At 28.1% G+C, this 14083-nt stretch overlaps 2 protein-coding genes across 4 annotated transcripts in view; both read right to left on the bottom strand.

Moving 5' to 3' along the window:
- Positions 1-6: 6 nt before the first annotated feature.
- Positions 7-3698, bottom strand: LOC108749137 (keratin-associated protein 19-2-like). The gene is made up of 4 exons (XM_018487665.1): positions 3567-3698; positions 2307-2466; positions 965-1160; positions 7-385 (listed from the first exon to the last, which is right to left on the bottom strand). The coding sequence occupies exons 1-4, from the start codon at positions 3582-3584 to the stop codon at positions 52-54; spliced, it is 708 nt and encodes a 235-aa protein (XP_018343167.1). The 5' UTR covers positions 3585-3698; the 3' UTR covers positions 7-51.
- Positions 3699-9345: 5647 nt separating this feature from the next.
- Positions 9346-14083, bottom strand: part of LOC108749136 (ankyrin repeat domain-containing protein 13C) — a 6895-nt gene continuing 2157 nt past the window's right edge. The window contains exons 2-10 of one of the 3 annotated variants that reach the window (XM_018487662.1): positions 14012-14053; positions 13684-13788; positions 13204-13335; positions 12624-12835; positions 12138-12269; positions 11480-11641; positions 10818-11218; positions 10500-10507; positions 9346-10012 (exon numbers count right to left, since the gene is read on the bottom strand). In XM_018487662.1, the coding sequence (XP_018343164.1) occupies positions 9981-10012; positions 10500-10507; positions 10818-11218; positions 11480-11641; positions 12138-12269; positions 12624-12835; positions 13204-13335; positions 13684-13788; positions 14012-14053 (1226 nt within the window). In that variant the 3' untranslated portion in view covers positions 9346-9980. Of the gene's footprint in view, positions 10013-10443; positions 10508-10817; positions 11219-11479; positions 11642-12137; positions 12270-12623; positions 12836-13203; positions 13336-13683; positions 13789-14011; positions 14054-14083 lie in introns of those variants that run through there. The other 2 variants (XM_018487664.1, XM_018487661.1) reach the window with 2 other exon arrangements.

Here is a 14083-nt window from a genome sequence, read left to right on the forward strand (position 1 = left end):
ATCATTATAATGTTTGTAAGTGTTACATGAAAATATATAATGAAGTCACGTTTAGGAATAACCACGATAACCAGACGGATTACTCAAAGAAGTACCATAACTATCGCTACGATAACTGTATGGAGAATATGGACTCCTCGCTGCATATGTTGAGCCATATGTATTTCCATAACCATAATTATCGTATCCATCGTAACGGCCGTAATCACGTCCGTATCCTAAATTGTCGTAACCTCCAACACCATAACTCCCATAACCACCATAACCCCCATAATTACTAGGATAATATCCCTTTCCATAATCTCCACCATAGCCTCCATATCCTCGGTATCCTCCATATCCCCCATATCCGCCATACCCGGGATAATTACCATAATATCCATATCTATAATAAAGAAAATGATCTTTTCATTTTTAATTTATTTTGTACTAAATTAGAATATCGCGTGTAAATATGCGTATTTCTTCAAAAATATTTTTTCTGATATTTTATCTTTTTTCTTTTATTATATCACACGCACACGCACACGCACACATATATGTATATATATAAATTCTTATACTTTTTTATTTGTTCGTATTTATCTATTAGTTTCTTATATATAATCTAAAAGTGTAAAAATTGTGAAAATATACTTATTATATTGTACTTAATATTGATATTAATATTTAAAATAAATACAACACATATAAGCCATGGTCCGATTCATGCTGACAACGCTCATGAGTATCATTTGTCTTCGTTGAATATTTGACAAACAACAAGGATGAAAAGTTTTAAGCATTGCGAGCGTGAATCAGACCCTACGGCTATAATAGATTCTACTGATATCTATTAATTGTGACTATAATTAAATTTAAACTTTAAAGAATATGTACTCATATTTTAAATACCTAAATATTGTTCTCCTTCTCTAAATACCACATTCTGTGTAATAAAAAATTTTATAAAATCAAATCTTACCCGCCGCCAGTGAGTCCTCCTGGCCCAAGAGAACCTCCATATCCTGGAATCAGGTTGCTACCACGATATGATGTACCAGGATAAACGGATCCAATGATTCCTGTATCATATGGATATCCTCCGGGATATCTTCCAAGATATCCCCCGGGATATCCTCCAATTGATCCAGGATATCCACCTTTAGTTATATGAAACGCTAGCACAAATATTTTTTATATAAATAATAAATTACGATATTTTATATGAATGAATAATTACTGAAAATCAAGACTCAATTTCTAAAAAATTATAGCTTTTTATGAAGATTAATTTTATAATTTAGAATTTAAAAGATTGTGATTTTTTAACAATTTTTTTTTATTTTTGCTCTTGAGACCATGTTTGTAAGAAAATAGAAATTAAAAAAAATACTCGCAATTATAAATTTTCAATACATTCGGTCAGTATTTAATTTCCAAAACGTGTAAAATTAAAGTTTTCCGAAATGAGACATTGCGCGCGGTTTAGAATTTAAATTTGCGTAGACTTTCCACGAGTCAACAGTACATCATTCTTCCTCGGTAATTGATAGAGTTTACAAAATTAATGATACAATTATGTTCATCATGCGTATTTGTTAGGATTTAATTACGAATTGCGGAAATTCAAACACGTGCAGATTACGGGGGGAAAAAATAAACGTAATAGATATAATAATCGATCGCGATTCCGCACGATGTAAGGATAGTAGTGCGATGAGTAATCAGCATATTAAGTAAGTGTGTCACTGCCATTCTCACGCTCTCGACTTTGAAAGTCGGGCGCTTCCCATTACAAAAACGGAAAAAACATCGCAGGTTGTAATAAGATGCTAATATAACAAGCCACCCGAAGGACTTCCTCCTTGAGAAGAAATAGAAGTGATTCACTTCAAAGAAAATACTTCAGTATGCGTACTTCCGCATTTTCTGCAGCTCTCAAAAGAGTCTCACGCAACAAACTATGTTTCAAAAGTTACAGAATAATTAATGTAATCATGGAATAATGTCCATGTACAATAAACCCTATTATGTTATGCAACGAAGGTGCCATTAAATTGTCACATCAAAAAAGCTTGGTCGTACAGTCATGCGCTAGCGATCTCCTTGAATTACTCCGCGCGTTTAATCGTTGCAAGCAGAACTGTTCCAACTTTTTTATCCGTAAATAAAAATAAGTCCATAGTTCATAAATAATGATAACGTAGATAAATTATAAGTATCATAATAAATGTCAATCATGCATAAGATCATAAATTATACATATGCGTAAATGTTGGTAAAATATATATGTAAGTATGAATAAGGTATTGTTGTTTTCTTACTTCGATCACTCGCAGATTCAACCAAATCTCCCTGATTCCGTGTGTTATCCGGATATACATTTTGTGCACTATTTACCGGCGATAATTTTGTGAGTAATTTTAATTCATCCGGAGATTCATTCGCGCTGCGGCATATTGCAATTAGACTGAAAGTCGATATCTGAAAACATGCATAGTAATTACATACAGTATTTGGTAACGCAAAAACAATTGTATACGTAATTAAATAACATGATTAAAGCACTGCTGTTCACACTGTTGTTTAATTTGCGCTTCAATTTGCGCTTCAATTTGCGGTTCAATTCGTATAGCCGTAGTTTGTTACAGTCAGATGTTGTCACTATATGATATGTATATATGCAGATTGCAAAGTGTTAATATAACATTAAATATAATGTACTAATAATTTAAAATGTATTATATGTATTCGCGTGTTATGAATGTTTTTTATCTAATATATTATATTATTATATCTCACATATATGGAATATTGATATTCAATATTTAATATTAAAAATTAAAGGAATTATAAAATTCATATTAATAAAAAAATTACTCGACATTAAGCTGAATGAAGCGGTTTAATGTCAAATTTGATAGTTTAATTTACCCAGTATACTCTTAAACGTGGAAGATTTATGCATAGGTTTTTTTACATTCTCTCTGTATTGTAATATGGATTGATAATATTAGTAACAATAATAAAGTAATACTTAATCGAACTGCTGCGAAAATGCATTTTTATCTGCGTTATTGATATCGTTGGATTTTTTAAGGAACTTATCTCGTGTTGCAAAAATTTATAATAGATTTTGCATTTATCACGATAATTATCGTATGATACGTCTATTTTGTCGTAATTTCTATTTTCGATAGTATATAAGAATACTTCCATAAATAATCATATATTTAAAATTAAATTACTGTGCTTATATATATTTTACTGATTAATTTTTAATAAATGTTAGTACTTATCAATAACGGTGATAACAAAACGTGATATAATAACAGTATGGATGATGTAAATAAGTATGTATATAAGATGTAAATGCAATTAAGTTTAAATTTGATAATCAGAATAGTTACACTATTCGCAATCGGTGAACGTGTTTTTTTAACTTTATTCTTTATTATCATAATAATTCGCGATCGTCGTGAGCAAATTTGCATTCGATGTAAGGAACGATATTTAAAAAAATTTAATATTTCAATAATGTTTCAATTGAATTTGAAAAAGAAAAGAATATTTAATTTACTTACAATAAAGAACAACTTCATATTGCCGATGTCACTACTTGCATTTTTCGGAGAAACACAGTGTTTGAGACACGTAAAGATCTGTTCTCATACTGGTGTGCAAAACCTCTATATATTCTCTCCTCTAACATCATGTCAATATGCCCCTCTTCATACTTCAAGGTGGTCTCGGTTGTTTAAGCTTAGGTCGCTCTTAAGAGCCGCGCTGACAAGGACGTTGACAAGAATCGGTAAGACACGCCCAAAGGTATGGAAACTATCTTTCCGCTTTACATTTTTCCATTCAAATACACATACAATAGTTTCTGAGGTTGTTATATAAGTACCTCGCAAGTCCCCATGTCTATATGCAGAGTCACATCATTTTGTAATAGTGGGTTTTTTCTGAGGAAATTGTAATCACGAAATTAAAGAAAGCAGTATTTGTTGTTTTAATTACAAATGTTATTTCTATTATTACGCAATTATCAATTCATTATATTTAAAAAAAATAAAGATAAATAAAAAAATGTAATTTTTAAATTTTTATGCTTAATTATTGATATTTAACATAAAAAGAAGAAAAAGCATTCAATCGAATGTTTTCAGATTTGTCAAAATTGTTAACTTTCAATTGTTTAAAGAATTTATCCTAATTTTTTCTTTTGATTCTATACTTGTAAAATGCTAAAAAGAAATTTCTTTTATATATATATATTTTTTTTTGTTTTGTTTTGTTTGAATACAATATTATATAATACTGTTTTCTATATGTGTTAGAAACATTGAAAATGTTTCTCACAATTATGATTTATTTCAGATTATTTTATTTCTTTTAAAAGATTAATTTCTCTTCATCGTACAGTCACTTTTAATTCTGAAGTTTATATAAAGACTGTATAAAGACTCTGACAATATTTCATAAATTAAAATGTGTAAAATAAAACGTTTTATCTTATTTCCTTATCTTACATTCCTTTCTCTTACACTAATTTCTATGGAATTCCATTTCTGCTAATTTCAAGAACAGAGTATTGTTTTAGTATACTATATTTTTTTTAGAAATGTCGGTCTTATGCAAAGTGCATACATGTCGTAAATGCAAAAAGCCGTCGGAACTTTTGCAATTATAATCTGAAAGACAACAAACTTTCTCTTCCCGGAAACTTTATCAGTACCTATGTAACCATCCTAATTCCGTATTGTACATACATATATACGCTCTTGCGCTAAAAAGAGCAAACAATATTTCGTAATAAAAGAACAGTACATTTTTTCATAAAGTTAATTTATTACTATTATTATTCACTTTTATTAAATCGACCGTTATTCTATCGTTTTTCATTTCAGTATAGTTTATTTAAAAACAAAAGTGCACAGTAAATATATTGTGTCATATATTTTAATCATTTATACATATAATATATTGTAAAACTCACGGAAAATCTAAGAAAATATATCATAAATTTGAGTAATTTTTATAAAAAAACAAATAAGTCATTTTTACTACTATGCGAAAATAGTAGTAATAAAAAAAATAGTGTTCAAGATTTTAAATATCATAATACTTCTTATATTTTATTTTTTTTTTTTTAGAAAAAAGTGATTTGATCCATTTAACTGCATTTTATTGCAATAAAAGTCATGAAAAATCTCACAAAATGTACTGTTATATTAATTCGAAAAATTTTTATAAAAAATCATTAGCCATTTTGATTACTAAAAATACTAATATAGTTACAGTATTGAAAAAGAAGCACGTGTTTGCGTGTGTTCACGCATGATTTCCCAGTTTCGGCTGCGTCAGTCGAAGAGAAGGCCGTAAAATTAGTCGCAAGTAGTTCAAGATCGCGCGACGTGTAACGCAATTCATTCTCAAGGGATGACAGTGCTCGCATTACACGGCGATTAATGGACTCGCGTGTCACGAAGCAATACACGTAACGATTCTGTACGCCCCTTCATTCTCACGTGCCGCAATTGTGACCACACACGTGCCCTTTCGATCGATCTTCGAACTGATCTTTAAATTGAACGTAACCACGAAAGTTACTTTCTTCATAAAATCAAATTATTTCGTATTTTATATTTCGTTATTTAATAAAAGTAAAAAACACTAAACAGTTTCTCAAGTAAGGGTTTCAGACACCGTTTAAATAATTGGTGATTAATGCGCCCTACGTTTCAAGTTAATTACAAAAAAATGTATATTTTTATCATTTTTAACAAATTTATGAGCAAAATATTTATGTATAAATTATTAAATTTTAAATTCGTTTATGTATTAATATAAATTGTATACATAGATATTAATCGACTTGAACGTTGTATCATATTATAGTTAATCTGAAAATGGCGGACGGTGTCTAAATTCTAAGACTAGATGCGTTAAAAAAGAACTAGAAATTAATCCTTAAGTCTTAATATAAAAAATCGTATCATTTTTTGAACCATTTTTACACATACAATATTGGCATAGTCTCTTAAATTGTCTATTAGCAGTTATTATCAAATATTATTCGTATTACATTAATATTAAAAAGTATTAACTTAAATTAACCCTCGACTAAGAAATTCATTATAAAATTATTCGAGGAAAAGTTTTTCCAATTGGAATAATTTTGTTCGTGTTATAAACATTTAAATGAAATATGCAAAAGTTTCTTGTCAATAAAATTATGTATGAAACGCGTGAATATTTAGGAAGAATGAAGTAAAATAGGAGGAATATTATTCTAAACTTTATTAAGATAACAATACACCTCGGCAAAACTTATATAATTATAAGTCAAATCATGACGTTGAGCAAGAATAGAGCTATACGAGCGACGAATTATGATTTTCTCAAATCTCAAAGTTTATTTTCATTTTCTATAATAAAAGGACAAGACCATCTTTAAGAACTATAATTAGCAGTTGAAATGTTTAAGCTAAAAAAATGTTCATTATTGCTTAAGGTTTTAACAGAAAGGAGGATATCAATCAAATAAAAGGATATAAGAATAGAGATCAGCACATATATAGTTAACATAAGATAAAGATATATTGAGTATACTTGTATTAGGTGTCTCATTGTTAAGGATATTGTTTAAAAAAAAAATTCCATTTCTTATAGAAATCTAACATAATTATCAAACGACAGTAATTAATTACTTATTTTAAGCATTAAAAGCACTACTTTTCAGTACTTTTTAATACTCTAAATAAATAATTAATTATTGACTTTTAATAATAAATTGACCAATATTTTAGATTTTTGTGAGGAATTTTCAAAATATTAAAACTCTCAAAATCCTAAGATAAAAATTCTAACACGCGACACACATTATACACATTCTGCATACATTTACGGCTTTAACACCTTTGTTATTTTTATGGATGATCCTTTGGTGATCAAGAATTGCAATCGATATAAAAAATACCGATATTGATATTTTATGTTTTTTATTACATATACATAATCAACATGATTATTAATTTATATTAAATAAAACATAATAGAATTTATACAACTGAATAATAGTCAAAGAAAATTCACTCGTTTATTTCGAAATCTGTGTCTATTATTCATAAAAGTCCATAACATAAAAACATCATCAATTTAGGTCTCATCGTGATTGTTCAAAAGTCATTCAGTAGCGAGGGAAATTAACCCGCACTCATACTTTTGCATTCCTTAAATAATAGCATCTATGAAGTATAACGCAATATGATTTGCGGTCATTGATGCCTCGACTATATAAATTAAAACGCTTATTAGGGAAAGCTCATGAGTGACGTCTTTAAAATTATTTTGACGTCAAAATAAGAACAAACGACGTCACTTTTCTATATGCCTTAAATTCACATTTTAAAATAATAATCATATATATCTCTCTCTTTATCATTCTCAACAATAAACTGCCGATTGCGCGTAAAGGTACGTTTATGTTGGTGCAATAATAGAAACTTTAAAAACAGCGACAAGGACGGCGCTAGAAGCTTAAATTAATTCTATCTTTCTTTGATGTGTTTATAGAAACAGTGATATTTATATGATACTTAGCATAATTTCAGTTGTTAACTGAGATAAAACATTTTCAAAAGATAGAATTGTGATCATCGGCCTTATCGCCGCTCTTTTATAGTTTTTATCACTATTTCAACATAAATGCATTCCAAAATGCAAGCGATAAAAGAGGAAGTCAACAATAGGAATCAACGTGAAAATTAAGCCAAAAGTTGTATTTAAGTCCATTGTTTTGGGGCGTTTATGACCTTATGTATATAAAGTGCTAAAAACCTGCATTTGCAAAATTCGAAACTATGTTGAGTATACTATAATGAGTTAAACGTAAACCTTATTCTATGTCAAGATGCCGAATGACCTTGTAAATGCAGGCCTGGAAAAGTTCCTTCGTAAATTAAATATCAAATCAAAATGACGAATCATTTTTCGTAAATAATCCTCGTAAATGGAAATAGACAATTAAATTCTTGTTTTTCATGTAATTTTTGTAACAAGCTTGAATTTATTTTTTTGCATGCGGTATTTTAATATAATGTTAAATTATCAAGATGTTTATATTAAAAAGCTACAGTATGTCATACAATCAGATTTTGATCAAAAAATCCGAAAATAAAATTTGCTACAAAGTTGTCGAATACTCCGTGTTGCCGCAACAATTACGTAAACGATAGTTAGTATTGAATGCAGTATGAGTACGAATCGTTATATTTAAAGATGACATTATGCACTGATTCATGCAAGGTTAAAAGCTAATTCCGTTAAAAACAATGTTTATACTGAAAAAGAAAGTATTACAATCGTTATAGTATAAATTACGTAATTATCAATTGATAATACTGAAGAATACATTTTGGACTAATCTTCTGTTACAAGATCAATTAAACACTATAGTATTTACAAAATTTCGATAGTAAAAATATTGCAGCGCTGCCATCCAATCATCAATTAGATATTAAAAAAGTAACTGCTTTTTGACAGAAAAAGTGACATTTTTTATTAAATTTCCAATTAAGGCTATTTAAGTAAAAGAAATAATGTTTACTCTTATTTTCTCTGTGATCCACCTTTGGATCCTAATAGATTTTCTATACAATAAACCATTATTTAATAAGTTTTAAGTCTTAAGCCATAAGAGAAATTAACCAATCATAGTTAATTATTCTTCTCATATTCGATTGTAATTGATCAATTTTTTATGGCCTAAAGTTTGAAGCTCAAATAATGATTTTTTTGTAGAATGGGTGTGAATAAACATAAAGCAAATTTTTTTTTCGTACTTTGAAAGTTTATAAGGAAAGAATAAGGTCTTGAACGATAGAATACAAGTACATCTAATGCAGTTTTATTAAATAAAATAAATATAGTGTATTTTATTTCAAATATAATAAACTAAAGCGTTTTGTCAAAAAAGTGACAAAAAGCGACTTAAGTTACTGAATGGCAGCTCTGATATTGCTCAGGAAAATAGCGAAGAAACAAATATGAACACTTATCTTCGCTGATTAAATAGGTAATTCGCGAAAAGTGTAGAGTACAAACATAGCAAGAGTCATCTAGTCTATTCTGCTTGATTATTAAGCTCTTTGGCCCATCACTGCAATCATGCTGAATTATGATATAATAAAAGATCAGATTATGATCTAATAAAAGAAATATATTTACTTCGTATTTATCAAAGTTACTTTTTTCATCTGTCGTTGCTAATAAGAATTTATGTATATTGAAGATATGAGCATATAATAATAATTATAATTTGATACACAATGATTAAATAATTTCAATAACAGACCGAGAATCGTAAAGTCCATAAATCAAATCAGACATTGAAGATTGAGGATTGTAAACTGGAGATTAAAATTTTTTTAAAAGATATAACTTTAATCTTAACCTGCTTTGTTTTGATTGGTTAAATTCTAATCTCTATTTTGCGATTCTTAATCTCCAATGCATGATCTGATATGAATTTAAGAAAAATTTTTTGTAAAAAATTAATTTAATTCACAAAGAGTCAAGAGGTGGAAATTCCAAACGTGATGTTTTGAAATATCAGATTATATCACTCATTGTATGTATAATAGTATATACTTTTTCAAGTGCAGCACAACATACGAATGATCTTTTTATCTCTATACATATATGCTTCGCAAATTAAGTAGACAAACGTGATTGATCGAGTTAGGTATTAAATAGTATGCAAGTTTCTCTGAATTTAGTGCAGATTTGTCTTCTATAGTTTTACTTCCTTATCGAACATGTATGATTCGACATATATGATTCGCTGTTAGGTGTGATCAAAAGATGACAAGTTATTCAATGAACAACATAATGGCTCGCGTAGATGTTTCCCAGACTGCCTGAAATCACGAAAGCCAGATTGTCTCCTAGCATAGAAGAAAACAGACCCCAACTAGGCTGGATCTTGATTAATATTAGGATGTCGAAGCGTCATAAGTCAGGAAATCTGCAAAGCAATTGTTAATGATTAGTACAAAAAAAGTGTCATTTATAGTGTGAATGCTGCAAAATGATATAAAAAAAGAGTTGCACGGACGAGTATATATGTATATAATTAAATAGCATTATACACAACTATATTTTTTTAATTTGTAAGACATAAATAAATTTTGTTTAATATAAAAAAATTAACCCTTTAACTATTGCAGGCAATCGCAAAAATCTGCAAAAAGTGCCAAGCAAGCATAATGACTCCACTGTTGGATCATTTTTATTAGAAATGTCAAAAGTTAATTAGTCAAAATGTATAATTCTATATTTGTTCTATTGATGACATAATTAAATTAAATAAAGATCATATAATTTGTTAACGAGAAAAAAAAGTTTGTTAAAATAACAACAAATCCAATAACGCTCTTTTTATTTTTATCTTGACGTTTATCCTCGAGCACATGACGCGGTATGAAGAACCATCATCATAGTTAGGTACGCACCGTAATTTCTGAAACGTATTATTATGGCTTCAAACTTAAGATAATATATCAAAAAAACAAAAATTTTCGATACTTAATTTATTCGTGTTCTGTTCTCAAAAGGTCAGAAATAAAAAAGATCGCTGTATATTTTATAGATTTTTTAATATAATCTTCGTTTACATCAAATAAATAAAAAATTTTTAAGATATTTACAAGAAAATATATTCTAAAATGATGAATTTTACAAAAATGATAAATTGGGATTGTATTAATTTTTTGAGCACAATCTATAAAATAATACAGTATCTAATTTACTTTATCGAAAGCGAATTTTACCTCATTGGGTCTTCGAAGTAGTCTGATGGCACTTGAAACAATTCTGGATCTATATCATTTCGGAAGGCAAATTCTTGAAAAGTTATTTTAGCAGTGACTGTAGGCAAAATCGGTATGTCAATCTTAACTGGGAATCCAGGGGGCAACTTCATAAGTACGAATTGGCGTAGCTTGCTTAAATGCTTAAACGGCGTGATCACTTCCAAAACATTGAGTAGCATATCGACGGTAAGGGGAAAATCTGGACTCATTGCCACAGTAGCTTTGAAAGATTTACTACTTTCCTTATAAACGAGATTTCTTCCTAGAAGTGGACACTGACCAGGTGGAGCGACGACGTATTCATCCCAGGTTATATTCGATTTCGGTGGCGGATTCAACGATGCTCTTCTCACAGGAGGCTAAGTAAATAAACATTTATTTTATTTTCTATTAAAATCCTTTGACTATATATACGCATACATTTTAAAATATAACATATTTTCTGCTTATCTTTCGTATGTACATTTATCACAAAAGTAAACTTTATGACATATAATAAAATTTTAGCTTCTGTTAATTTTAAACATGGACAATAGCTTGAAAAAGAACTAATTTATTTTGAATATTGCAAGAAATAAAAATCTCAAAGCAATAATACATGTTATGTTACAACATATTACCTCGCCATTTTTAAATCCTTGAGAACTGCCTTTAGTAAGGGATTCCATAATGGCTTTATTTTTTTGAAGATCTTCCTCGCTTAAATGCTCACGACGTTTTCTACTTTCTAATACCATACCATTGATTTGATAAAAATCAGCGTGAAAAGCGCCTACCATTTCCTAGTTTTAAATATTTATAATAAAATATTATAAATAATAAAATATTATAAATAATAAAATATTATAAATAATAAAATATTATATATTAATTAAAAAATATTTTGTCTCTATTTCATTATGTCACATTTTTAAGTCAATTTTATTATTATAAAATATCTCCGATTTAATTACTCTGCCTAAATTATTAAAACTTCTGAAGAATTCAAAGAAAACATCATTAGTGTGGAATTATGATATTACACAGTTTACTGTTAATATTAATATTATTATATTTTAAATTGTAACATTGTTATTAAATTATCCTAATTTCTCATTAAGGACCCTGATTGTGGGTCGAAACGTTTGAGAAGAGTTTCTGTAATACATAATAAAATTGGTTACACAACAATAACTGGCGTCGGCTTTTAAAGGCTTTTTTCCTATTCGTGATTTATTTCAGCAGAACTTTAGACATATTATTAATATGTTAATATCAATACAGTAAAAACATGCTCACCCTTTTGTCCTCTCTAAAAATCCATCCTGTCTGCGCTCTAGAAAATGTGATACTTTTAGTAGACATTTGCGCTACCATAATATCACTAGACATAAGAATATCAACTTCATCCTCTATTTCAAGCTCTGTTTCCTAAATACAAAAAAAGGATTCTTTCAATATAACATATCGATATAATGTTAATGTAACAATTTTAGTATATGTATGTACAAGATTAATGATGTAATAAATAAAAAATCTAATAACTGCCTAGATTGTTCTTTGTCATTGTAGAACTATCTCAACATAAAATAATAGTCTCAAATTAGTCATATTTATTACGTATTATGTATATGTTAAGACATCTATTGAAGCTGGAGTTTTCATTATATGTATAAATATAAAATATAAAATATAAAATTTATAGATATATCAAAATAAGTTTTTTGCATATACACATGAAAGCATATACATAAAGAAAATAAATGGATTTAATGTACTATTAACCTCATATCTCACTCTTTGGAAAAGTTTGGCTTTATTGTCGAGGACAGTCAATGAATGGCTAGGCTTTTGGTCACCATTAAAGATGAAAGATATGTCACCCCTCTCCCACCTCATATCATTAAAATCTACAAGAGTCGTATCCATCCTAATTGAAGCTCCACTTTTGTGGATCTTACATATATCTGACGGCAACACTCTCGAGACTAGAGGTACTGAAAGAACAAACGAATTTATCATTGGCTGACAGAAAATATAAAGAATTATGCAGAATATACAAAATAAAATAAGTCATTTGATTGAATCATCACAGCAAAATTTTTAATAAACTTAATAAAATATATTTTCTTTTCAAAGATTTTTTGTAAAGAGAATATCGATAATTATATATAAATTCTTTTTAGTTTGCTCACATAAGCGTATATATTAATTTTTTAATATGCATTTATAGAATATTTATAATAAATAATAACAATTTTTATATTAATATTTATATTAATAAAAGGAAAATGTTTTTTAAATAGTGTCTATAAGTTATTCGTAGTTTCAGATTTAATCAGCACTCAATTTCATCGAAACTCACCCCAACTTTGAAAATCCCACTTTAATTCCATATAAAAATCACCCATTTGATGCAACGCAGCTACTAAATTCGGCCTTCTTTCTTCCATTTGCTCTCTTGCTTGTTGCTTCAATTTACGTACTAAAGATGATACTACGAAAAACATTTTTAAATTAATCTTATGCATTATAATTATAGAATATAAGATGTATCATTCCTACTAGATCATCTGCATGTTAAAATTCACTTATAACTTATAAAAACTGAAATTAATGCTTTATACTAGGAATTGTTTTTCAAATTATCTAAGTAAATCTATCAACTAATTTATTAGAAGTGAAATACTTTCTGTATAAATATGTTACAATACATTATACAAAGTGTATACAAGTTAAATAAGAGAAATTAAAACTTAAATTTTAACTATTCTTTTTATAACTGATATATCTCTTATTAAAATAGGTAATTTCTAAATCTATTATTATATTATTTCATACGAACTGGTTATTCTATCTCCGTAACTAATTGCTTCGGCCAATGGACTCCAACCAGCTAGATTCTTTACCTTTACAGGTGCCCCGTGTGTAAGCAATAATTGAACACATGCTGTAATGTAATGAAACAAACTGTATATCAGATCTATTCCAATTTTAAAAATTAATTTTAATATTTTACAGCCTCAATTTTAACGTTTGAATTTTATAAGTACATATATAATTCATTATCAGTTCATATATCATATCTTTAACATCTGACATATAATAACAGGAATAAAATTATATTTTTTAAACATTCTAATGCAAAAAAATAAGACAAAAGATGTCCATACCTTTTCTTCCTAACATCACAGCTAAATGCAAAGGTGTGTTTCCTGTAACACACATGAAAGATTAAAATGTGT

Source organism: Trachymyrmex septentrionalis, unplaced genomic scaffold, assembly GCF_001594115.1.
Source record: "Trachymyrmex septentrionalis isolate Tsep2-gDNA-1 unplaced genomic scaffold, Tsep1.0 scaffold269, whole genome shotgun sequence".
NCBI lineage: Eukaryota > Metazoa > Arthropoda > Insecta > Hymenoptera > Formicidae > Trachymyrmex > Trachymyrmex septentrionalis.

What these genes read in the sequence shown, in the direction of transcription:
- LOC108749137 (XM_018487665.1), bottom strand. An exon ending in TGAATCTGCGAGTGATCGAA is followed by an intron (nt 1,161 to 2,306) that starts GTAAGAAAACAA and finishes TATTTGTGCTAG; the next exon opens with CGTTTCATATAACTAAAGGT. An exon ending in GGAGGACTCACTGGCGGCGG is followed by an intron (nt 386 to 964) that starts GTAAGATTTGAT and finishes TCTTTATTATAG; the next exon opens with ATATGGATATTATGGTAATT.